This window comes from Myodes glareolus, chromosome 27 (assembly GCF_982192425.1).
Source record: "Myodes glareolus chromosome 27, mMyoGla1.1, whole genome shotgun sequence".
NCBI classification, from domain to species: domain Eukaryota; kingdom Metazoa; phylum Chordata; class Mammalia; order Rodentia; family Cricetidae; genus Myodes; species Myodes glareolus.
Window position 1 is genome coordinate 33,256,682 of NC_142052.1, and position 27,084 is coordinate 33,283,765.

A 27,084-nucleotide genomic window follows, 5' to 3' on the forward strand; every position below is an offset into this window, starting at 1 on the left:
GTGTTAGAGAAAGAATAAGGAAGCCCAGTGCTGGGGAAAGGAGGCTTTAAAAAGATAAAAAGAAAAGGGGAAATATTAATGCTTTTCTGAGTAATTCAGACGAAGGGACTGACTTACAAAGCTGTGTGCTGTGGTCCCGAAAGCTACTGCAAAGTGGTTTAAAATTCTGGGAAAGGAAGTTGTCGTACCTCAGTGAGCCCCCTTTACAGGAGCAGGCCTGGTTTTGTGAACTCAAAGAGGAGCTGTTTACTCGATTCCATGGTATTTTTTCACTCCATGCTTAATTATATCTCTAATTATAGTGTGAACCTGAAGGTATTGTATAATATGAACATGATGTATATGCAGAAATATTGATATGCCACCCTTTCTAATTAATAATAATACAACATTAAGTATTGTAATTAATTAATCGGAGAATATTCAAATGGAACAATAAATTTTAATCTTATTGATAGAATATATTCCTTTTTAAAAAGAGAAACAAATAAAAACTGCAAACATTGTTTCCCAATGTGACATTTAACAGAACGATGGAGAAATCAAAGCCTTTAGAGTTGTTTCATTGTTTTTAATCACTTCACATTAACACAGACCCCTTTATCCATGATGGCAGGGAGGGCCAAGGGAAGCTGGAATTGACGGTGAGGATGCTTACCCTCTGCCTCCACCAGGCAACAAGACATTGCTTTTCTACTTTCATTTTCCTACTGGAATTGTGTCTAGATAACACCTAAAATGGGGGGGGAACTTAAATTTCTAGAATTTGTAGGCTAGTACAAAATACCTTAGACTGAACCAAATACCACTCTTAGTATCAGGAAACAGAAAATCTTAAAGTAAGTGAAAAGAGTTAAGTAATAGGTGGTAGTATGAGAAAGTCAGGGATGCTGGATTTTAAAACATAGAGAACAATCAATGATCTAAAAATGGAAAGAACAAATTAGGAACACAATTTTTCAAAATTCAAGATTTTTTAAAGAATAAAAATGGCTAATCAAGCCAGCAGTGGTGGCGCATGCCTTTAGTCCCAGCACTCAGGATGCAGAGGCAAGTGGATCTCTGAGATTGAAGCCAGCCTGGTCTACAGAGTGAGTTCCAGAGTATCCAGGGCTACACAGAGAAAACCTGTTTCAAAAGACTAGATAGATAGATAGATAGATAGATAGATAGATAGATAGATAGATAGATAGATAGATAGATAGATAGATAGAGGTATAGATAGATAGATAGATAGATAGATAGATAGATAGATAGATAGATAGATAGATAGACAGACAGACAGATAGCGATACTGATAGGTAGGTAGATATTGAAGCAATAAAAGTTACAAATTCAGGGTTTCTGTTTTTCTGGAAGTCTCTGAAGTGTACACAGTGCTCCACCACATCTTAGAGTTGCTGCGGAAAACAGATTTGACTCCACCTTCAAAATCCCAAAGTGAAATGTTCATGGATATTTAAATTGCTTAAATAAAGTCACTCCATGCTGTGTAGCTGCCAGATGCCTGGAAGAAAAAAAGCCATCATAGCAATGGACTGAGAGCAGCCGATGAATATTGACTCATCCATTGTCTTCTGGAAGCTAATATGAAGATTGCTATTGTGCAAAAAGACTCTTACAGAGATGACAAAACTAGCTAAGCATAGGAAAAATTGTTTGGAAACCTCAGAGTAGACAGGACTAGTGTCAAGAACCCCCAGTGTTCTGCAAAATGAAGTCTATGAAGCTAGAGAACTGGCGAGAGGCACATTTCCTTGTCGAGGAGGGTATATAGATGACAAAGACGCACAGGAAAGACATTCCATGGTAGCATTTATTAGGAAAATGCAGTTGAAAAATCAAACCGAGACATTATCCCACAGGTCCCCAAAAGATTATAACAAAGCCTCCGAATGCTGCTGAGGATGTAGAAATGATATGACTATGACTCATGTGGAGCTGCTGGGAACACTAACTGCTAAAGCCACTCAGGGTAAACAGTTTGCGAGCCTTTTTAGAAGCACCATGCAACTCTTGCATGAACGGCTTAGAAATTCACCACACAGAAATCAAAGCTTAAACTAGTCACAGAAAACAAACCTGATAATATTTACAAAAGGGCACACATATGTGCTTGTTTGCATGAATTCCTATTTACTAACAGTCCCAAACTACAATCACCCCCAAAAGTGGGTGAATAGTCAGTCTTTTATACATTTAAACCTCAGAACCCTATTTAGCAATGGAAAGAAGTGAGCTGTCAAGGCATAAAGCATGCTGATGATTCTGCAGACAAGGGAACAGGCCAGTCCCAGGACATAGTGTTCCGTGATTCTGCATCTTTAGTACTCCACCACAGGCAAAATCATAGAGACAAAACTAATTGATGTTTGCTGGTGTTATAAAGTAGAGCTGAGAATAGATTGAGAAAGGAATGTCTCTAGAGCAAGGTGAAGGATTGTTATGAAATTTTCTGTGCTTCGGCAATATTATCTATATTCTAGCTGTGATTTGTGCTGTAGTTTTGAGATATAGTACCATTGAGAAGAGCAGGACACAGTGTTACCAGAACCTCTCTATGGAAATTCTTGCAATTTAAGGTAAATCTAAAAAGTGTCACCAGTCTCCTTCTGTCCTGCTAGCAGGCTCCCAAATAATGTCACGGAGACTTATTAATTATGAAAGCTCAGACTTAGCATAGGCTTGTCCCACTAGCTCTTATAACTTAAGCTGACTCATTTCTATTAATCTACATTTTACCATGTGACTTTTTATCTTTTTCTTCCTTCTGTATGTCCAACTTTCCTCATGTCTCATTGGCATATCACTGTCATGATTCATGTGCCTCGATTCCTCTTCCTCTTCCTTTCTCTCCCTGAAAATCCCATCTATCCTCCCTGCCTAGCTGTTGGCCGTTCAGGTATTTACTACACCAGTCACAACAATACATCGTCCGAGTTCACAAATATGCCACCACAAAAACAATCACAAGAAAAGTGATGGCCTTTTTCAAGCCAAACGTTTCTCTTACTTTAAATAAATAAATGCTATGGAGATTCACTGATGGCCACAGATCTGCAAAGCTAAGCAGAGACAGAATGTGAGTGGTTGCACACATCTTTTGTTCCAGCACCTGGGAGGCAGAAGTAGTCAGATCTCTATGAGTTCAAAGCCAATCTTGTCCACAAAGTGAATTACAGGCCAGCCAGGGCTCCACAGTGTGACTCTACTTCAAACATTCAAACATCAAAACAAAATCCACACATTTTCTGTTTCTAATTTAAATAAAGGCCTATTCTACTATACAATGGACTGCAGTTCCTTTTCCTGGTTAAAGCATACTATGCTATTAAAATTTTACATTTATACAATTTCCACTGATTCTTTGTAGAAAACTGGGGTATTGTCAAGACGTACATGCATCATTAATATCGGAGGAATCCTCTCTACCCAATATGTCTATAGTGGAAACATTTATAGTGAATTCTTATAGTCATATTCTATGTTTTAATATTTGAAACAGCCTACATTTTTCATTTTTATTTTGTATAGCAAAGATCTCCTTTAATGACATGACAGTGTCAGTTAAATATCTAAATTTTAAGAAAATGTTTTAGGTAGCTTATAGCACCTAAAAAGTATTACAATGCCGATTTGTTCCAGGGGGATATTTTCAATACTTAAAGCAACCACCATTGTCCTATCGTTAAAAACAGGCACATCGCTTTTATTATAACATTTATCTGTACTTCTTAACTCCTGGTTAATTAAGCAAATAAATATTTCAAGAGTTCTTTATGCAAATATCATGAAACTCTGAAGATTCAGGTGAAGAAGGAATGGGGTAGTGGCTTGGGGTGTCTGCAGCTGTCTCTTCTTGTTAGCATACATACCAGGTCCAATTCAGATGACAGCTGTCCTTTGTTCAGTTAGCATCATCTTTCTTCTTGATAGAATATCCACCAGATCCAATGCTGATGACAGGTGTACTTTGATCAGTTATCACCATCTTACAAAACTGTGAATTGTTAACATCACTAAAAAGTAGAAGCGCTCATACAAAATTTCACGTCTCTGCCCTCATCGCCTGTGTTTGAGATCTGACCCTGTTTGAAACTGCTCAGTTATGTGAGGAGCAATGAACCACCTGGACCTAGCTGCTCCGTCTAGAGAGGGCTTCCCTGGAATTGTTCAGGGATTGCGCCTACCCCTGGTGACATCGTTCATGCTACCTGCCCAGAGTTTAAAACTCCTTCTCATTGGAAAAAGAAAGCAGTAACAAGACAGCAGGAGAAACCACTCAGTTTGATGCTTGCCTTTAACTGGTACTACGTATTTCAGGAAGTGAGAAAACAGCTGCAGAAATCTCTTCAATTAAACAGAGGGGAGTCTGCAAAAGGAACTCACAGGACTTTCTAACTCAAATTACTGCTCTTTGGTGGCCTCCTTTTAGATCTTTATGCTAGCACCGAATACTTTCAACTCATGTCTCTGAAGAGCTCCAGTTTTTTGTTAGTTGGTTGATTGGTTGGTTGGTTGGTTAGGGGGTGGGGTAAATAACGCCTTGATTAATTGTTACTAATATGCAGATCTTCACTGTATGGCTTTTTTTTTTCAAAGGCTGAAGAAATAACATTAACAATTGGTCAAGCATTTGATCTGGCATACAGGAAATTTCTAGAATCTGGTGGGAAAGATGTGGAGACGAGAAAGCAGATTGCCGGGATGCAGAAAAGAGTGAGTAGCCTAAGCTTCTTGCTTCACATTTGTCTGGCGTGTGTACAGGGAAATTTGTGTATGGTTGAACAAACCGAGAAGGCCTGCCATGAATTGTCCCTAACACGGCGGGCGCTGCTCTCAGCATATTCCTATAACTCTTCATCCCGGGGCCTCTGCACAGTCTTTAACTGTTTTATATTGAATTCCCGCAAGAACTTAGTGTTCTCATGTGACTTTGCTTCACTTCCTGATGCTTCTCATGGGGATCAGAGCAGCAGAGGCAGCAGATGCTGGGTAAGTGGATTCCCATGCAGCTCGGATTCCTTCGTAATTTAATTATGCCCCATCTCCACCCTACAGTGCTCACAGGCAGCTTTTCTGTCTTGTGGTTCTAGACCCCAAGAGGGGTAGAAACTGCACCATTCAACAAGTAAACACAGAAAAAAATATTAGGAACATAAAATTTTTACACACAGTATTTCTTTTTTAATTTGTTATCGTTCTAGTGACCTTGGATCTTCTGATATTTCCCGAACTGTGGCAACTAATGCTCCTTGTGCGCCAAAGACTTTTGAATTTTACAAATATAAAATATAAATGAATTTTATAAATGTTATTTGCTGATGTAACTGAGATAACAGCCAATATTTTCCAAGAAAAAATAATTCTGAAAATCATTCAATGAATCTTTTGATTTTTAGATCCAAGATTTAGAAACAGAAAATATGGAACTTAAAAATAAAGTCCAAGATTTAGAAAACCGGTTGAGAATAAGTCAAGTGTCATCCTCTCCAGTAAGTACATTGAGAGTGTCATTGTATGATGTCGAACACCTCCTGCTCTTGAATTCCTCATTGAATCAAATCATTTTGTGATCAATAATAAAACTAACTCTGGTTAAGATTAAGACTGCTCAGCAGGATGCCTTTTCATGTTTAAATTTTGTAGATAGTTCAGAGCATGGTTATTTTTTACGTTACTCCTTTTGTTACCCCATGTTACCTAAAAGTATTTTAACCTCACTTTGATCTTAAGAGTGAATATACTTTCTCCCTTTGTAGTAAATCCTGTCCTTCTTTCATGCTGGCTATTGCTTCCTGGAGTTAGTCACAATGTCCATGCAAGCTAGCCCTGTGGTGCTGGCTTCACATTAGGAAAGAGACTGAGGACAGGGCTATGTACTGAACGTGGTGGCTTCAGACACTGAAATGCGCAGGTTCGGTTCAGACATCATGGAAACATCTGGCATGAAATTATTTGTGGCTGACCTGATCCATTTTTAAATCTTGTCCCCAATACCAGGGATGATACCATTATTAAGTGATTTCGGCCAAGGAGATTATTTTTGAGAGCGGTGCAATTTAAAGCTATATTGTTTTCTAGCAATGATGTAGCTAATACTGAATATTTTCCTGTTTAATAATCTGTACCACTAACAATCTTTATAATGCATTTTATTCACACTGTTTAACGTAAAGCATGAGTGCATGGAGTTGAACACAATTGAGACCAGTAAACTGTTGAAAAGATTTTGTTGAAAAATATTATATATAGTATTTATATATAATTTTATAGAATAATATAATAATAGCTTATCCGTTCATCACCATGAAGAAGGATGTTTCTCTGATGAGAACTGGGCTTAGGACTTCAAACTAGCACAACCTGGAAGCTGATCATTTTTTCACTTTACTTCTTTAAAGTAAAGTGTTTTTCTGTCCTCTGTACTGAGAGAGTTGGTCTATCCGTTGCCCAGTGTTGGAGACGGTCTGCTGCTATGGCTGAACAGAAAGAGTTGGCAGACTCCTGAGTGCAGACAATATTCTTTGTGGGCTTATTGGTCTTATCGCAATCCTTCTTACCCTTATTTCTCGCTTTGTACAACCCTCGAGGATTTGGTGTTGTTTTGTTTTGGCTTGCTTCCCTTTTCTCAAGATTCAGAACAATGGCTTAGTCTTCTGCTTTCACCCAAAAATATGCAAAATGAAATACACACCCTTTTGAGCCATGTTAAAATGCTTATTTTAAGTTTTGTTGAAAAACACAGTATGAGGGAGGGTGCTTTTCCAGTGAATCTTGAGTGGTTGTTCCTAGAACTTCTCAGGCATGCTTTGGTTCAGTCTTTGGGTTCTCAAAGTATAAATTAAGTGTGTCATTATTTTTGATGCAAACCCAAAGAATATTCACTGTTTCCTTCCTATGAGAACAGAAATTCGAGGCCATTTCATTGAAGGTGATGGTTTGGGAGGATCAAATGAATTTGGAACGCATTCTCAGAATGACTCCCTCCCTAACAGATCTTGTCAACGTGTCTCAAGGCAGACACTGTCCTACACTAACACAGGGTAACTGTGAAAAGAAAGAGTCAAGGGTGAGGTTGTAATTGAGCATGGGAGGTTTCAGTAAGATACAATGAGAGGTTGGTTAAAGAAGACAAAGTTTCATTTAAGCAAGACTCATGGGTTTAAGGGTCTTACTGAGACCTGAAGCAGTGGTTCTCAGCCTCCCCAATGTTGCAACCCTTTACTACAGTTCCTCATGTTGTGATGACCACAACATAAAATTATTTTGCTGCTATTTCATGACGGTAATTTTGATACTGTTATGAAATGTAGTGTAAATATCTGATACACATGATATCTGATATGTGATCCCAGTTAAAGGGTAGTTCAACCACCAAAGGAGTGTCAATCCAAAAGTCTTCTAGATTTCTACACTTTAGATGAAGTTAAGTGATAGTAATGCTAAAACTATGAATTATGGCAAATCTATCATTACAGGCTTTTGCTACCCTCTTTTGTTCTTTGTTTTCGGTACATTTTTAATAAAGATAGAATTGCATCTCTCTCCCTTTTCCCTCCCTCCTTCCACCAGCTCCCAGGTACCCTCATCCCAACTCTTCCATGGATACTCAGACCAAACCATTTCCCTACTCTCCAAGTGAGAGCCTCTTTTTCATTTATTATTATTGTTACATACATATGTGTTTACATATATATATATATATACACACACACACACACACACACACACACACATATATATATATATAGTTTTCACAAATATATAAAAACAAGCTACTAAGTCCATTTTGTTCTTTGTGTGTAGATCATTTCAGGGCTTTTCTTTTTTGATGAGATTATGAACAAACAAATGTCTTTGTTTTTCATTTTCTATTTTTTTCTGCAGCAGTGAAATAAACTGGCAAGGTACTAAGTATAGCTATATTTACTTGACCACTGTTAAAATAATTTCCCACATTCCTAATAGTAAAATATTAAAAATAGGTTTATATTACCTTCAACTTTTTAATATGAAGACCTATTTTTAAAGATTTGGAATGGGTCAAACTATTGCATTGGAAAAATGACAGATTATAATAATTAAAATACAAATTAAAGTGTAAGCATCTCTTATTTGGTGATTTGCCATATGCTTTCAGGTTAACCCATTTCTGTTGAGTTAGAAATAACTTCCATCTGTTCTTGTGAAGCTCGAATGTTACCTTCAAGGACACACTAGGAAAGAACATTTCACAGGGTTCCCAAAGCCTGCTCTATAATTGAAATTCTGTATATGCTGTACATTTTACTTTTTTTTGTGGAACTCGGGAATAAAATAGAGGGTGCTTACAAGATGGGTAAACTTAGTAGCAGTTTGGTTAAAGGAATGGAAGTGGTGTTCTGTATTGTAGCTGAAGAAATAGTAGAATTGATTAGGGTTCCCACATACAATAATAAAGGTGAATTTCATGTGCATAATTAAATTGTCACCATATAAATACTTAATGAGTTTTCAGTGTGTTGGTGCTGAGTGCAGCATCCCCTTGAAACAGATGACCTCTGTATTGACCATCCTAACACAGGATGTTCACAATCCTAAATCCCACTCCGTGGTCTAAGTCACGGGTTCCTTTTCTGAGAAATGAAATAGGCCTTGATATTACCCATAATATGTATCTTCTTAATACACTGAGATTGTGGAAACCTTTGGTTGGTTTTAGAAATTGGTCCTCAGGCAAGAGTATCATTTAGAAACTCTGAGAAATTTCCGTTCCTTGACTCCACACTTTGCTCTGTTCTGTGTTCTCGTGGTTTGGCAAACAATGAGAGGCTGTTTTGCTGCCGTTTGGGACCAATCGTCTAGAAGCAAGCTGATTTACGTTCATTATAATTGCATGGCAATGTCATTTATATTTATATTTATATTTGAAAGGGGGGTTTATTCTGCCCTTCTGGGGCATGAAAATACTTTCAGGAGATTGTCCCTTCATAAAATGTGGGTACACCAAGTTGCGTCAAATTTTTCCTCATGATTCCTGTGTCTGAGTACTTGCATTTTCCTTTACTAGGTACAGAAGCTTTCAAACAAATCAAGTTGTTCCCAAAAGTTAAATGAATAAAATTATAGTTTCCAGGAGTACTGGACTGTCTATTGCTGGGAGAAGCAAATGTCTCCCTTTCAATTAACCAGTGTTAGATGAAATTCTACTTTTATATAATCTACTGTGCAGCCACTGATTAGACTCGATAAGACAATTACAACTTAAAATGTGTATTTCGTTGTGGGTAAACAACGTGCTTACTCAAATGCTCTTGCATTCAAGCTAAGCAAGAACCCATTATGAAAGCTCTCAATTACACAATAACGCAAATGAGAGTCTCTAAACAGAGGCACGAAGTGTAAACACGAGCATTGGTAAAGAACATTTGGTGCCCGCAGAAAATGATGACTACCTCCCAGCTTCAGAATTGCTTGGCTGCACACAGACGATCCTGAGATAAAGCCTATGGAATGGGAAGCAAGCACACTTTCTGTCCAGATCCCTCGGGCAGTCCCTGCACACAGCACTGAGCCTTCGCCTCAGGCGTCTTTTCATGGTTTGTGGCTAGGTTAGTCACAACCATTTTACTTAAATATTTTTTACATGAAATATAAGATAATAGGTCTCATAATTAAGAAATTATAAACCCACTTTAGATCTGGGAGCCTGAAATAGTACTTTCCTGGTGGTATAAGTTTCAATTTAGAAGGTTTGTTATTTTTAAGGATTATTTTTTAAAGTGATGCTAAAATGTAATTAACAAGTGCCGAGAGGGGAGCAATTAGTGTTCCCCATGGACGAACCCCCTAATTAGTTATCCAGTATTGGTCCCTGAGAACATAGACAAAGAAATATCACTAAATGGAATCAGTAGGTTGTACCTATGTATTAATCCATTTATATACATATATAACAGTAATAATTAAAGAAAAACAGTCATGGGTTTGGGAGGGAGAGAGGGAATTATATGGAATATATATGGGAAGAATTGGAGGGAGGAAGGGAAGAGAGTAAATGGTGTGACTGTATTTCAATTTTTAAAATACAAATTAAGAAGAAGTGCAGGAAAGATGAATTTTACAATGAGTCAACATCGGGACACTGGTGAGAACAGGGCTGTCCACCCACCACGCCACCACCTCAGAGCTGGGACAGTTTTGAGTTCAGCCTGCTTCCCAGCTGGCCATATGCTCATGGGTCTCTGCATTTCAAGCCTCGATACAAAAGCCTCCATCTGACACTCTTGGGCAAGGAATCTCTTTAATGTTGCTGCCAGATTTGTTCATGCCGAGGGTCTTTGCCACACGTCTCCCCTTTCCGATTCTGTATTCAGCACTTCTCTCTCTTCCAAAAAGAAAAAAAAAATAGAAAAACCGAAAGTTGAACCCTGGTGAATCTTTTGTTCAGGCTCCCTCAGCAGTGAACTAGAACCGCAAGTCTTACCTCTACCCTTTCAGTGACTCCTATGGGGGAAAATGCAATGGAGTGTTGATGTAGTGTGGCTTCCTCTTTCCAGCCTCTTCCCTATAATATTATAGCAAATGAATAAAGACTCAACTATAGTGTTGATGTCAGCTTGTTGAGTTAATTAGCAACTATAGAACTTGACACCGGGAGAGAGCTCAGCTCTTGACAGGAAGTGTCTATGACAGAGAGTGACTCCCAAAGTCTTGATACTCAGACCCTGTTTACTATGCTACTTGCCTCCAGTTTCTATGAGGTCCTTGTTAACTTCCTTTCCATCTCCAGCATGTCTTACCCTGAGGAACTCCTTTCAGGATGGGCAGAGAGCAGGAGCCACTGATTTAGATTTTAGCTTTGCTTCTGAGCTTACAGAGTTTTATATCTTACAACCTATGGGCATTACCTCTGTGAAAATGCAAATGCTGCTATAGTCATACTTACAAAGTCTGGAAGATTACTAAAATGCATACTAACACTAGAAAATTCTCCAGTCACTAACTGTTCGCCAGAATGTCTCCCATGTCCATGACTGTTCATCTTAGTGAGCAGCCCCATCACCGAGACCCTAAAACATATCACAGGCTTTCTCAGTTTCTTCTCTAATATCTTCCTCTGAAGTCCTGGTGATTCCAAAATTCTGTTTAAAACTCTGAATATATGACAATATTTCAATTAAAAATGATCAGTGAGAACTCATACGGATATTCATCTTCAGCGGAGTTTGAGGGGGGTAATGGAGGGAGGGGGAGGGAAATGGAAGGAGGTAAAAAATTTTAATAATAATAATAATTAATAAAAACCTGAAAAAATAAATAAACTCAAAAAAATTACATCTCACCTATCACAAAGAACAATGTCATTTGTGACTATTTTTGTAGATTAATTTGCATAAGAGCCTGAAATAAACACTATAGTAATTTCTGGAGATTTAAAAAAAAAAGAAAAGAAGTTTCCACAAAACTCTTTCCCAAGCCATTTTCATTCATGCTCTTCACTCTCTCCAAGCCTCCTTACTCCTTCTTAGCATATTTCTTGTTCTGTTTTCCTCTTCGGCTGCCACACAGCATGTCTGGTCACGTGCCACATGCATTTCTGAGACGCCCATCCTTTTCTGGAGCACCAGCAAGGGTCCATCTCTGTCTAAGCATGTCTTCCATCTCTGTCACTCCTGTCAGCTTGCCTGGCTCCAGACTGTTGGTGAGAACACTAATACCACTGCCTTCTCAGGCCAGTCATTGAGAGCAGCAATCCAAGACCTCGTGTGACTTGCTAAGCAGAAAGCTCACTATCCATTCCCTACTTAAAGAGGTTCTTGTAGAATGTGTCCTTCTGAAATTCTAAAAGGAGTTATGCCTTGCATTAATGTGATGGGACCTAGGGCCTTTATGGGATTTTTGTGTTCTTAAGTTTATGCTGAGCAGAGTTTGAAGCAGAGTGTCCTAGGAGTTTAGAAGCTCAGAATATGGTGTAGGATCAGTACAGAAGCCAGGAGAGAGAAGCAATATTACTGCTTTCTAGTGTCCGGTAAGATTTAATATTTTTGTGCCCTAAGGAGAGATATGGATGTGAGGGAAGACAGAAGAGGACTAGGAGAGCAACCTTCCCAACGGTTGAAGCGGTGAGGAGTATAATGGAAAATTTTGAAGAAGGGCAAATAGTGGTAATTTTTATGTAGAAAAAATGTATTAACACGCGTTTTAACTGAACAACTAACCCATTTCTCTCTACGTGCAACCAGTGTCCTGTGATTCCTATTCTGAACTCTACTGCCAACATGAGTCACTCTTGGCAATCTTTCCCCAGTCTCATAGGAAAAGTAGAAAGTTCTATTCCTCTCTAAAGAATTCATCCTTTAATCAGATATGACAGTCTCCATAGATTATTCTATATTTTACCTAGCGTGGCACATTGGTAATTCTCCCATTTTTCATTATTTTTGACTGCATTTTCAGAGAATGTTAATGTTCAGTTTTGTATATTTCCCCAGTCCTGAGTTGTATTGTATAATTTAAGAATTTAATTAAGGTTATTAATTTGTTTCACAAGGTTACTGTTTTATGTTGAAAGCATAAAACTATTCAGGAATAAAATTACTGCAATAAATATCAATTACTTGCTCCTAAATTTGCAAATTAATGTGCTCTACTTTTCAGAATACAAAAATGTCAATTGAGTTTTAACATTTACAATTAAGAAAGTCTCTTATGTTCGATGGTTTCTGTTCAAAACCTCATGCAATGTCCATTTCAAAACTTTCATTTCTATTCAAATAGTTTCTAAGGTATTTGCTATTTTCTGACAGAGTTGACAATGGCTTGTAAGTATACAAAAACCCAACACACCTTGCTCATCAATCTTGAACCGTGTCCACACTACTGTTGCTACTGACTTTGAGAACAAGTTTTTGTGGTTTTCTAAGTGAACATTTGGTGTATTCGTCTGAACCACTAGAAACTATTGTTAACCACTTTTCATTTACACAGTGGTAGGTTATCTGACTCACCTCAGGACTGTGTTTGTGTGGTTTACATATATGACATTCTCAGTATAGTATTATGTATGCATGGGTCATCACACTGATTCCTATCTTTGCTGCAGGCCGGCAATGTCACGGTGAAATCTCCTTCCACTGACATCTTCGATATGGTTCCCTTTTCCCCACTATCACACCAGTCTCCGACACCTACTCGCAATGGCACACAGCTCCCGCCAGTACCTAGCAGATCTGCTGAAATCCGTAAGCACTCTAAAAATATTCATATTCTCGCTGTTTGGGTGTGCTTTCTATCTTTCACATTTTGTAAGAATAACGTAACAAGCCAACAGCTTTAATTATTGAAGGATTATGCTTTAATATCAGTTTCAAATTTGATTAATTCTATTTTACTTTATAAGTGAAAAAAATTCTAAATACATCTCCATTTGCAAGTTGAACCTAATGTGGACAATGAGATTTTGATATACGTCTACTTGAATCATAAAAAGTTCAATTGTGCAGTTATATTTTCTTTAATATCTTAACTGTTCAAAATAGGTAGGAGTCATTATGTACCCATTTGTAATATGCTTACTAGAGTAGTTTAGATATTCTTACAAGGCCTTGATGTAGCCTTAGTGGGAGAATATGTAAAGAGTGTGTATCCTTTGATTTTTTTCTGTGTATACTGTTATTTAATGGGATTGTCTTTGATATACTAAATATTCAAAAACATTTTTTTTCTGATGTATATTCTACATATCTGCAAACAGTCTCTCTTTGGTACATCAGAAAGCACCCAGTAGGCATTCATTTTCCTGGTTTGATCTGATCTATGCCCTGTCACAGATTCTGAAGGAGTTATTTCAATAGCCAGGAATCAAATCTTCAAACCATGTCTATTGGAAAAATTGGTATCATATTCCACCTTATTATGTATGCACTAAGACCTTTCTTTTTAAAATTTATTTATTTTTTGAAACTCTCTTTTCTCTTTTTATGTACCTATCCTACTTCCTCTCCCTCCCCTCCTCCCACTCCCTCACCTTCCCCCCACCCCACCCTCCATCCACTCTGCAGAGAGGGTAAAACTTCCCATGGGAAGGTAAAAATATCTGACACATCAATTTGAGGTGGAAATAAGTCCCTCTCTTCTATATTTAGGCTGAGCAAGGTATCCCTCCAAAACGAATGGACTCCAAAAAGCCAGTTTAAGCACTAGGGATAAATCCTGGTCCCACTGTCAATGGACACAAAGACTACCCCAACCACACATCTGTCACCCGCATTCAGAGGGCATAGTCTGGTCCTTTCAGACTGTCCTGCTGTCAGTCCAGAGTCAGAGAGTTCCCACTAGCTCTGGTCATCTGTTTCTATGGATATCCCCATCATGGTCTTGACCACTTTGCCCATATTATCACTCCTCCCTCTCCTGGACTGGTCTCCAGAAGCTCAGCCAGTGCTTAGCTGTGGGTCTCTGCATCTGCTTCCATCAGTTCTTGGATGAAGGTTCTATGATGACACTTAAGGCAGTCACAAATCTTATTATAAGGGAAAGTCAGTTCAGATGCCTTCCAACTATTGCTTAGAGTCTTAGCTGGGGTCATCTTTGTGGATTCTTGGGAATTTCTCCAGTGTCAGGTTTCACACTAGCCCCATAATGGCTCCCACAATCGAGATAATCTCTTCCTTGCTCTCCCTCTCTGTCCTTCCCCCATCTCAACCATCCTGTTCCCTCATGTTCTTCTACTCCTCCTCCCTCCCCTTTTTTCCTCTCCCTCTCCCTCCCCCCACCCCACTCCCAATTTCCTCAAAATATTTTGTCTATTTCTCCTTCCCTGGGGGATCCATGTATATCTCTCTTAGGGTACTCCTTGTTCCCCAGATTCTCTGGGGTTGTGGACTATAGGCTGGTTATCCTTTATATCTTACATTCACTTATGAGAGAGTACACACTGTGTTTGTCTTTGTGGTCTGGGTTACCTTACTCAGGTTGTTTTTTTCTAGTACCATCTATTTGCCTGCAAATTTCAAGAAGTCAGTATTTTTTAACCACTGAGTAGTACTCCATTGTTTAAATATACCACATTTTCTTTACCCATTCTTTGGTTGAGGGGCATGTAGGTTGTTTTCAGGTTCTAGCTATTATGAATAATACAGATATGACCATAGTTCTGCAAATAAACTTGTGGTATGATTGAGCATCCTTTGGATATATGTCCAAGAGTGGTATTGTTGGATTATTGAGATATATTCATTCCCAGTCTTCTGAGAAACAGCCATACTGATTTCCTAGGTTGCTGGACAAGTTTGCACTTCTACTAGCAATAGAGAAGTGTTCCCCTTTCTCCTTATTCTCTCCAGCATAAGCTATCCTCAGTGTTTTTGATTTTGGCCATTCTGACAAGTATAAGATGGAAGCTCAGAGTCATTTTGATTTGCATTTCCCTGATGGCTAAGAATGTTAAATAATTCCTTACGTGTCTTTCGGCCATTTGAGATTCTTCTGTTGAGAATTCTCTGTTTAGATCAGAATCCCATTTTTAAAAATTGGATTATTTGGAATTTTAATGTCTAGTTACTTGAGTTCTTTATATATTTTGGAGATCAGACCTCTGTCTGCTGTGGGGTTGGTGAAGATCTGTTGCCACTCTGTAGGCTGCTGTTTTGTTTTATTGACTGTGTCCCTTGCCTCAGAAAAGCTTCTCAATTTTAGGAGGTCCCATTTATTAATTGTTATGCACTAAGACCTTTCACATGCAGTCCTAAAGTGTTGGCAGAAGACTATAGTGCATGATAGAAGTGATACAGTGCATGGTAGGCATGATGCAGTGTATGCTAGGAATGATGCAGTGCAGCTAGGAATGATGCACTGCATGGTAGGAATGATGCAGTGCATGCTAGGAATGATGCAGTGCATGGTAGGAATGGTGCAGTGTATGGTAGGCATGATGCGGTGCATGGTAGGAATGTAGCCTTTTTGTTTCCTGTGTGGAACTTGGCAAAGTAGATCGCACATGTCAATTAGTTTTAATTATTTTTAATGGCTATTTAAAAAAAACTGTCATTTTTCACTTTATATACCAATCCCAGTTCCCACCTCCCTCAAGTTTTGTTCTAGCTAGCTCTTACATCTTAGATTAACCTCTTTCTATCAGTCTGTGTATCACCACGAGGCTGTGGCCTACCAGGAAAGTTCCAGCTTTTTTCTCCTTTGGAAGCTACAGGGCATCTGATTGACTGCTCCTTCTTTCTTCCCGCATTCAGTTTAGTTTTTCTGCCAACCTATATTCTGACCTGCCATAGGCCAAATTAGCTTCTTTATTAACCAATGACAATAAAACATATTCATAGCATAAAGAGGGGAATCCCCACATCAAAGATCAAATGTCCTGTTAAGCTTCCATACTTCCCTAACTACTACGGGATCATGCGGAGAAACACATAGCAGTACAGGGCTTCACTGCCTGAGAGAGTGCATCAGTCTTTCAGGAACTGGAAGGCACATTGTGCCCCAAGAACAATGGAATCTAACCTAAAAAACATGTGATGCATGTCTCTCAAGGCAACAAGGCCACACAACTTCATGTTTCCCTACAGTTTTTTTTTTTCAAGACAGGATCTCACTGTGTAGCTCTGACTGTCCTATATATCTAAACCAGGCTTGCCTCAAATTCACAGATATCTACCTACCTGTTTCTGCCTCCAAAGCACTGAGGTTAAAGATATGAACCACTATGTCCTACTATTTTGTTTTGTTTGTTTTTTTTATTTACTTTTTTGAGAATTTCATACATGAGTTTAGTATTTACTTCATTTATACCTAACTCTCTCCCTTTAAATTCATGGACTTCTTAATTATTGGTACACACACACACACACAAACACACACACTCATTGTGTATATTTAATATTACTTGTATATATGTGTTGAGAACTGACCTTAGCATTGGACAACCTATCATAAAATCGCTTTTGATACTTCATTCCCATCCATTTTTAAAATAAAAAAGTGTTTCTTTCGTTTGAGAACCCTTGTTAAAAATTTGGTTTGGTGTTGTCTACGAAAATTTTGTCATTTTATGCTGCTCAAGACAACGTGGCTTAACGTTTTTCTTGGTGAAAGTTTATAAGCTATAAGTGAACTGCTAACTTAACAAATTTCACACAATGCTTTCCCACTGTGTCGTGACGCAGCAACAAATAGAATTAGAGAACTCTCATAGGGCTTCTACAGGTTTTCTATCTCCTCTTGCAAAAGGGTTCCGAAATTTATGGGATGAAGGATTTAGAAGTCCCCTTTGCGACTGAGGTCTCCATTAATATGTATTTCCTGCATTTTGATCAGTTGTGAGTTTCTACACAAACCACTATATGTTGTGCAAAAAAACATCTTTGATGATGTCTAAGAACTACACTAATCTACAGACATAGATCTAAGTTTAGAAAGCAGTTTAATATGAAGTCCATTTAGTAGGATAATAATAGTAGGTCCAACCTGAAATCTATGACTTCTTCAACCATGAGTTCTCCCAATAGCCAAGCCTAAATGGTACTCATGGTACTGTGAAAGCTGGCCAAATGGAATAAAGTTTCCTGATTAGTGCCAACATATCCCGTGACCCAAGAGTACAGTGTCTTCAGCAATAAAGTCTGGCCATTAAGTTCTGATTGGCAACCAGAAACTGTAACCATGTTTTGTATTGTTTGTGGAGACTACTGGACACCCCTAATCAACCTCTAGAGTAGATACCTACATTTGATATTGGATTTTCTATTTGTCAACCTATGGTTTCTGGGAAGAGCATTATTCTCTGTGTTGCATAGCTGCAATTAAATTCTTTTATATGAACACAGAAACATATACATGAAGCTCATTAAACAGTAAGTTTCTATATGATCTTCCATGCATCATTAGTGTTTGTTAAACCTTTTCCAACCCTCTTCTCTGCCCTACTCTTCCGCCCCTCTCCCAACCTAAACTTTCTTCTGCATTTCCCCCTTTGTATCACTTATGTTCCCTTAAGATCTTCCTTCACTTTCTCCACCAGTAATACATTCTAGTTTCCTAAATACTGCAAGTTAAAGAGACAGTTATAAATATTTGACCCTAATATTCACATATGGATGGGAACTTGCAACACTTGCCTATGGCAATGCCACCCTGAACATGACTGATCCCATCTTGCCACAGAATTTTTAATATCATACAATATATTTTTGCTTACTTAGATCAAGAATGCCCATTATATATTATAAGAATCAGTAGCTCATTTAATCATGAACATACTTACAATACTATAATAATTAAATTCATAATTTTAAATTATAGTCCTGGTTTCGTTGTGTCTCAACCAATGGTTGATCATCTCACTTACCGAGTGTTTTCTTCCTTATAGAACGGGACCTTTTTGGAGCTGAACCTTTCGACCCATTTAACTGTGGAGCAGGGGACTTCCCTCCAGATATTCAGTCCAAATTAGATGAGATGCAGGTGACTATTTTAACAGATTGGACAAAAATACTGTTTATTTCTTTTAATCTGGAGCAAAGAAAATGTTGGTGCCAAAACTCTATCCATTGTTGTTGCTTTAAAGGCTTATTTAAAGCAGTTAGACTAAAAATAATTACTCCTAAAAGTTGCTACACATGTTGAGATTGTGTCTTTCTTTCTTTTTATGAATGGTTCAATATGCAAGGAAAGAAAATGCTTATTTTTAATACAAAAATGACAAGATTCTAATTTTTTTAAGTCAAGAACGTAAAAGGCCATTGAAATGAAATTATAAGATTTTGTCTCAGTCCTAATAGTTTCAAATTTCAAAATTGCAAAGTGGTTGGATGAAGGAAAATCTTTGAAAAGAAGCATTGTAACGGTGGCTCATGACTCCTGGACTACTGAGAAGGCAAACGCCATTGGCAACTTCTTTAGGAATAGAGTCAAATTGATTTTTTTCTCTTTCTTTTTCTAAATTTTTCTGTAAGCTGTAAGAAATGAGTTTCTAAAACTTTATACATTGGGCGATAATAGAAACAAACAATCATCTTTATATTAGAATGAAGACTTCTCTTGATATTTTCCCTTGACATTTGGATGAAATAATTATGTCCTATTGTATAGATGTCATAATTAATAGAATCCAAGCACCAGTTTCTTGGAGGTGACTGAGATTAGAAGGCTGAGACACTAATATGAGGAGGTAGAATTGTTTCTGCTTGTCCTGGTGTACTCACTGTCTGTTTGTGCTTTACCACCCCCAAATCAGAGTATAGCTGTGCTCTAAAACTGGCAAACACATGCCCTGCCCTGAGACAATAATATAAACATCCTTCCATTTAGATAAATGGCATGCTGACTGCCTTATTTTTCTAATTATTTTATACATATTTTTTTGTTCTAGATTTAATAATATGCCTGCCTTTAAAAGGTTGAATTACCGAAAGCATGCCTTGATGTTTGCAAAGAATATATTAAAATTTCCAAAATGCAGGCACTTATAATTCCCTCTTCCATAAAAAAATATTTTAGAGTCTTAAAATTTACTAAATCATATCTTTTTAAAAAACTCTGAAAAAATTATTAGTGACTGAGTCATATAATTTTTATATAATTAGGAAACATCTTAACATCAACCAGGTTTACATTAAGAAGCGTAATCAAGTAAAATGTATATAACATTTTGGGGTGAAACAAAGATCACTATGAAACTTCCGTTTATCTCAATGTACAGAGTTGCATTGTGTCTAATGACAGTGAATTCTCATCTTTATATCTCAATTACTTTGAAATTTGCACTTCAATGTGGCTGGCTAATTAGACGTAATACTGTGTCCTCTCTGGAAATAATTGCCTTCCTTTGTTGCCACCTGTGCTAATTTGTGCTATCAGGGACAGTGCGTGCCGAACATGAGCCTGCGAATGGGCAGAAGTGACACTTAGGGTGATGCAGATCAGGAAGACTTTCTTGCAGACCTGTTTTTAGCACTAAACTTACAAGCTCAGTAGGTTTTAAAAGATAAGCCTTGGGGCTGAAGAGATGGCTCAGGGTTTAGAGCATCGGCTGCTCTTTCAGAGGTCGTGAGTTCAATTCCCAGCAACCACATAGTGGCTCACAACCATCTGTAATGAGATCTGGCGCCCTCTTCTGGCATGTGGGCATACATGGAGGCAGAATGTTGTATACATAATAAATAAATAAATAAATCTCAAAAAAAAAAAAGATAAGCCTTAAGACATTTGTAGCAACCCAGTTTGAGAAAATCCAGGAGTGTCTTAGCAACGTGGTCATCAGGTAATACTAATCTGGAATGTGATGCTTCGCATTTTGATGTTTCTAATATTTTCTTGATGTCTTTTTTTTTATTTTCCTGCTTTCGTGGTGGGTAGCGCCAGAGATGGTTGGTATCTCCTTTTCATCATTTAAAGAAATCACAATCTCTTTAAGAGTTAAAATTTTGTATTTACATATTTTGCTTAATAACTATTCAAACAAGTTTAATATCGATGTCTGTGATTAGTGTTAAAAGAGGTTTTATAACTTAGGTCTTCAGGTTAATTTTTTTTTGTGACTGTCAACATTTCATTGTTCACCTCATTATATGTTTATGTTAGTTCAAGATTTACTTGCCAGGTCACTTTCACTATACTTAGTAAAAATCTTTCTTTATTTTAGACTCTACAATGAATTTAAAAATGAAAGATTTTACTATCCTAATTAATCTAATACACACATATAGCTGTTGTATCTTTACATGCTATATAAAAGACTGATATAGTATGTTAGGCTATGAACACCATAGGATGCTAGTGATAAGTCTCCTAGCTAACTACTTTGGTTTTTTTTTTCTTTTCTACAGAGAATTAAAACTAAATTATCACTAAGAGTTACAGTACTAACTTTGAAATTCTAGGGATATTTTGTGCATGTAAGATTTAAAGTGTAAATGTTAAACCACATTTTATTTCAAAGAGTTGGGCAATTTAATAGAGATTTGAAAGCAATCATGTAGTTGTTTGGTCTGGTATAACTTAAACCTCAAGGCATGTATCTCTGCCAGACAAGGGAAGAGGATAACCATTGATACTGATATTGATAACCACAAACATATTCCTTGAATTGTAATAATGAATTGCAGAGTTGAGGGGAAAAATCAGTTGGTAAAGTGCAAGCTGTGCAGATGTGAGAATCATCGTCTCAGAACCCATAAAGAGGCGGGGTAATCTCATCACTAGGGAAGCAAAGGCTTATTGGCCAGGGTAGCCTAATAAGGAGGTTCAAAGCCAGTGAAAGACCCTGTTTCAAAGGACGTGGAAGACATCCCTGGAAAGTAATACCTAAGCTTGGTCTTTGCCTGTGTATACATGTACATGAATGTATATGAACACCCACAGTTACACATACACACATGTCTGTACACACATGAATATGCAAGCACACACACGTGTACACATATACACGTATGCATATGGCAATATAATATGTTTAAAAACAATGGGAAGTCTATAAATAAGAGTGATATACAAATATCAAGCCAATTGTTTATGTACAAATGAAATATAAGCAGTACTTCCCTGCAAATAGCTCAAGGAGGTTGGTGGCGTTCCTGGGAAATGTTGCAAAAAATTGATCTCTAGCTTTCATATGCATCAGCATACATGTGCACACAAACCTGTGCATACATATGCATTGACATGTATGTATGTAATTGCAGGAACCGATGAGTGATTGGGAGACTAACCACTCGTCATATGAATAGGTCACAGTTGGTTAACTCACTTGTGATTGTGTTCTGTGTAATCAAAGCAAACATACTATAATTAAAAAAATCTGTAAGCATCAGTTTAACAGGAAATTCAATTTTTAAATAAACAGTATTGAGTGAAAACATTGAGAATGAAACAGTCTAATGCTTATTAGACCAAAGTTAGTTTATAAAAACATCTCTTTGGAGAGTAATTTGATACTACTATATCCACTTATATTTTCTATGTTATTAAGAACAGGAACAAATTAATATAAATATGTTGAATTTTATGCATGAAATTACGCTCTTGGCTTTATTCGTGATTGTAAGGTCATGGAAATGAATTGATACTATAAAAATTAATAGTGTGTCATAGAATAAATTAGTTTTATGCGAAGTAAAATATAGGAAGTTAGTTCACTTCACGACAACAGAATAGAAAATTATAGGTAACATATTTTGTGAAGAAAAGTTTCTGCTCTCATGAAACTTGAGCGCTCTGTAAGAACAGTTAATGAAGTACTCACCTCAGTGTCTAACACTTACTCAGAGTTTTCTTTCGACTAAATACTGCTCTCTGTTTCACAGAGGAAAATACAGTTCAGCAAAAGGTTTCATATGAAAATATGACTGACGTTTCAATTATAGAGTAATTATTTGTGATGTTAGCTAGTAATAATTATTTTAAATGAGTAAGCCTCATTTTTAATCAGAGGCTTAAAGATTTTCAAGGAAGATTCAAAATTCATTGCATTGTGAAACAAAATGAAACTGTTGTAGGGCAGTCTGTAAAAGTCCAGGGAGGTTTGGATCGGGGTAAAGGAAGCCATGAGCCTGCAAGATCTAGGAGCTGCTGGTCAGATTAGTCTAGGTGGTTCACCGTGGTGCCAGTACTGCAAACGGTGCATAAGCAAACACTTTCTCACGAGGGCGTGATGTGCATCTCCCCTTTTTGTTTTGACTTTCTACTTTTCCAGTACTGATAGCTCTGATAACTAGCATTTTCAGGAGCAGGAAAGTAACAACTGGTGAAATTTTATAATGAATTGATAACATTTTAAAGTACTGTGTGCCATCGACTTGTCCCTCTATCATATATCAGCTACTTATTTGTTATCTATATGTCATCTATCATCAATTTCTCATCATCTATTATTCAAAATATACTAGAAGAGGACAGTGAATAGGTCTTTAGATAGCAGCCAAACATTTGAATAAAAGACCAGAGAGTGACATTTTCAGTCCTCACTTTTAAAAGCACTTAATTATTATTGACAAAAACACATAGCCAATACTTCTTATCATGATACAGACTTTTTTAAATTGCTAATAGCTGCTCTGACCTTTACCCTGTTGAATATAGTTTTCATCTAAATGGTGAGAAGTTTTGGAAACCTTTTAGGTACTGACATCGCTATGTACTCTTTGTGCAATACACACAATGAGGGGTTCTCTGGGCATTGACTCCATATGTGTTTAAATTTTGCATATGGTAATGTTTACTTTTCCCAAGTATAAATGTATCCAAATGATAACCACAAATGAAAGCAATCAGGTACTATCATGATGACTCTCGAGGAAACTGACAATCTGACCTCTGTTTCCACTGATTAGTACATACCTATGTTCCTCTTTGTATGTTGGAGTGCATAGATTTAGGAACAAGGTGATATTGGAGAAAGACTGGAGGAACAGAGACACCTTATAATGTAGAGAGGAAGTCAGGCATAGTGGTCCATGGTTTTAATCTTAACACTTGGTAGGCACAGACAGGCAGATCTCTGAGTTTGAGGCCAGCTTGGTCTACAAAATGAGTTTCTACAGCTACACAGAGAAAGCTTTGTCTTGAAAAACCAAACCAAACCAAGCCAAAAATTAAAAAAAAAAGAAAAAAAAGGAAAGTCATACAGACAGGCAGACCATGGTATATGCAGGACATAACACTTTTGTCATTAGCTTTGAGCTCCAAACCTTAGTTCAAATACACAAAACTTTGACGTATTTTCTTTTAAAATTCATTAATTAAATGACATCTAACCTTCTAAAGCACGCAAGAGAATCAGGAGTCAAAGTCAAAACTGATATATGTATATATATATATAATATATATATTGTCGATATATATGCATATATATGAGATACATATATCAACAACTATAAAAATGAGGCCATGAATTTGAATGAGATCAAGGAGGGAGATATGAGAGGTATTGAAGGAAGAAAAGGGAAGGGAGAAATAATGTAGTTCTGTTATAATTTCAAAATAATTTCCAAGCAGAACTGATGGGCAGCTTTCAGATGGTGCAGTGGTCTGTGGTATTGCCTTCTGTTTGGATTACAACACTGTCCTTCCAAAAGTGTTTTACCCAGCGTGTGGACAGCATGTGGTAGTCAGATAGAAAATGTCAATATTGTCAAGCAGCTTTGACAAACAGCTCAGCAGTAAAGAGCATGAAGTGCTCTTCTGGAGCACCTGGGTTCGATTTCCAGCACACACAGTGAATGTCTCACAGCTATCAACTCTGATTCCAGGGATGCAGTGCCCTCTTCTGGTTCTGTAGTACACACACACACACACACACACACACACACACACACACACAATTTTTTAAAAACCAGTAAAGAACTTAGAGTAAAATGGAATATTGAAAATGTCTGTTACAAAAGAAATGGATACATTGTAGAATTACTTCATGTCTTAAATTGGTATTTTCTTCTGTTTCTCATACACATTGAGTATATATACTTAAGACAGCAAAATGTCACTAATTTATAAAAGAACTCATAGTTCTTTACATCTGTGGAAAAGGTTGATAAACCAAAATCTGCATTTATTTAGACACAGGAAGTTAATTTCTGTTCATAGTCTCTTTTGCTTGGTGATAGGATTTTTCTTTTGCCGTTACTGTTTCTACTAACAATTTTAACCATTTTATTCTGCTTTACAGGAGGGGTTCAAAATGGGATTAACTCTTGAAGGAACGGTCTTTTGTCTCGACCCGTTAGACAGCAGGTGCTGACGTCAAGAATGAATGATCCTGACTTATGCTTAGTTTGGTTATATACATGCACATCACTCATTATTTTAAGACAGTTATTATATCTGTGCCAATATATTTTTGAATATCTAAATGTTTTTAAATCTATTGAAGTGAAAGCCTCCTCATTCACTGTCGATTTATCTTTTATTTTAAGCAGAACTTAGTGTAATGTATATTGGATTTTTATGTTCCCTTCTGTGGTGTGGGTGAACTTGTAATTGAGAGAGAAGTTTACTGAGTATCTGCCTTGTCTGTGTTCTAATAATCATTACCTTGAAATTTATGCTCATTCTCCAAGGCATTAGTTCATTATCCTAGTTCCCAAGCCATACCTTGATATCATTCAAATTTCTGAAGCAGGAGACCAGCATTGAACTACACATGTTCTATTTTGATGCCAATAAACAGGCCACTAGTGATTATATGGATGTCATTTTGCATCTAAAATGTTCATCTCATTATGAAAATAAAAAATTTAGTTATTATTCTACCAGTTTACTAAATTCTAAAGTAAGAATCTAAGTTCTAATAGTGTTATATAAAATATATTTAGAATATTAGTAAATATGAAATAATAACATCACTCATTTAAGTTATATTCTAAAAATGTTTAATTTGTCTCAAAAAGTAACAGTTGTGGGAAAAAGTGCTTCCCTGAAAAACTAAAAATTTTATTTCTAATGTGTTGTCAACCTTGGGCCATCATCTGCTCTGGTATTTTAAGAAATGAAGTTTTTGCTTTCTATAGATGTAATGCCTGTTGTCTATTTTTATTTTGCCCATATTCTCAGGCATCCTGTGATGTGGTATTTCTCTTATCAAACTTATGTCTCTATGCCACATTAGTTTGAAACTTTAAATTTTCTGAGAGGTATTCTATTTAATTTTAAGCATATTTAACAAATTTAATTTTTGCTCTGTTAAAGTCAGAGCTGATTTTTTACAAAAATTTCTCGTCAGCTTCATCTCGAATATGAGCAATAAAATTCCGTAGTATTCATTCTTATATGCTGATGAACTCTGACCTTTGGAAACATATGTTTCCAATATATTTGCCTATGGTGTAAAATACTAACAGTGATAGTTCAGGAAAAAAATATGCTCAAATTTCTAATTTGGTTTGTCACAATATAAGAAAATAAAGTAATGAAAATATGGGCTTAATTGTAGGAAATTTATCAAAACCAAGTAAATTCTTACTCATGGAGTTTTATGCAGATATTAAAGGTACCTTTTCATTAGGAACAGAAATCAAATGTGCTTATGCGATACTATATTGATACCACCATGCTCTATGGTATAGACGAGCCTTTCTATTTATGTTCAGTTATACCTGCAAGTCAAACCTTAATTAGTGGGTAGTATGTGTTTCATTAGGAAGATTTTGCTGTTCTATTTGTCAGATAGTATTTTGGAATTTGTACAATGAGGATATTTAGAAGCCATATAAATGGCTTTTTTTAACAGATAGAGTTTGTATTTTTATTGTTCTTTAAAAAGCTTTATGTACTAGGTATATATTTAGCAAACATTTAATATCAATTGTAACATGATAGAAGACTGAGATGATATTTGCACATTAAAGATATGTTACTGATCAGTTTTTAATGGTGATCTGTTCTGCTAACGGCATGATCAAATAGTACATAATTGGTCATTAATATGAACATTTACTTCACCAGTGAATTTTTATGAAGACATGATTGGAAAATTGTATTTCTATGTAAACTCGACAATATGTTTGATTTTGCCAAGAATAAAAGATTTTAAATAAATTAAACTGCATGATATATTCATTTAATAATCTATAAATACATCCTAAGGCTACATATTTAATTTTTGTATTCAGTAGTTGGAACTGGGGGGGGAGGGAGAGAGAGAGAGAGAGAAAGAGAGAGAGAGAGAGAGGAGAGAGAGAGAGATTTTAACTTTTGACCTATTTTCTCAGCCCACACATGTTTCAGTTTTATGAATAAATCTCACTCACTTGTGCAAACATGGACTTGTTGCTGATAATGGCAAAGGTCAGGATTTGGTTCCGTTTACCAGAAGCATCTGATGCAATAACTGTATTACATAAATATCGCTTTTCAAAGCCACTTGTTCCTTTAGAGTGTCTTGGCTGAACATCTTCTAAGTGGACCTGATCACAGGACTGTTGAACTCTACTGTCAAGAAGAATTTGTTGCTCTTCCAAACACAATCCTAAACATTTAAGGACACATGGGTTTCATATATACTGTCTTTGCACATTAAATTATACACCAATTCATTCAACAAAATGCATTTCTCCTCACTTTATCTTATCTATATATGTAATATAGGTAGGAAAA

The 27,084-nt window shown here is 36.7% G+C and overlaps 1 protein-coding gene across 3 annotated transcripts in view; it reads left to right on the forward strand.

The window, feature by feature from the left end:
• Gulp1 (GULP PTB domain containing engulfment adaptor 1) overlaps positions 1-26,531 on the forward strand; it is a 251,534-nt gene extending 225,003 nt beyond the window's left edge. For all 3 annotated transcript variants that reach the window (XM_085684069.2, XM_048456002.3, XM_085684068.2), the window contains exons 7-11: positions 4,603-4,719; positions 5,403-5,495; positions 13,088-13,226; positions 18,365-18,459; positions 24,659-26,531. In XM_085684069.2, coding sequence (XP_085540195.1) covers positions 4,603-4,719; positions 5,403-5,495; positions 13,088-13,226; positions 18,365-18,459; positions 24,659-24,730 — 516 coding nt within the window. In that variant the 3' untranslated portion in view covers positions 24,731-26,531. The remainder of the gene's footprint in view (positions 1-4,602; positions 4,720-5,402; positions 5,496-13,087; positions 13,227-18,364; positions 18,460-24,658) is intronic.
• The last annotated feature ends 553 nt before the right edge of the window (positions 26,532-27,084 follow it).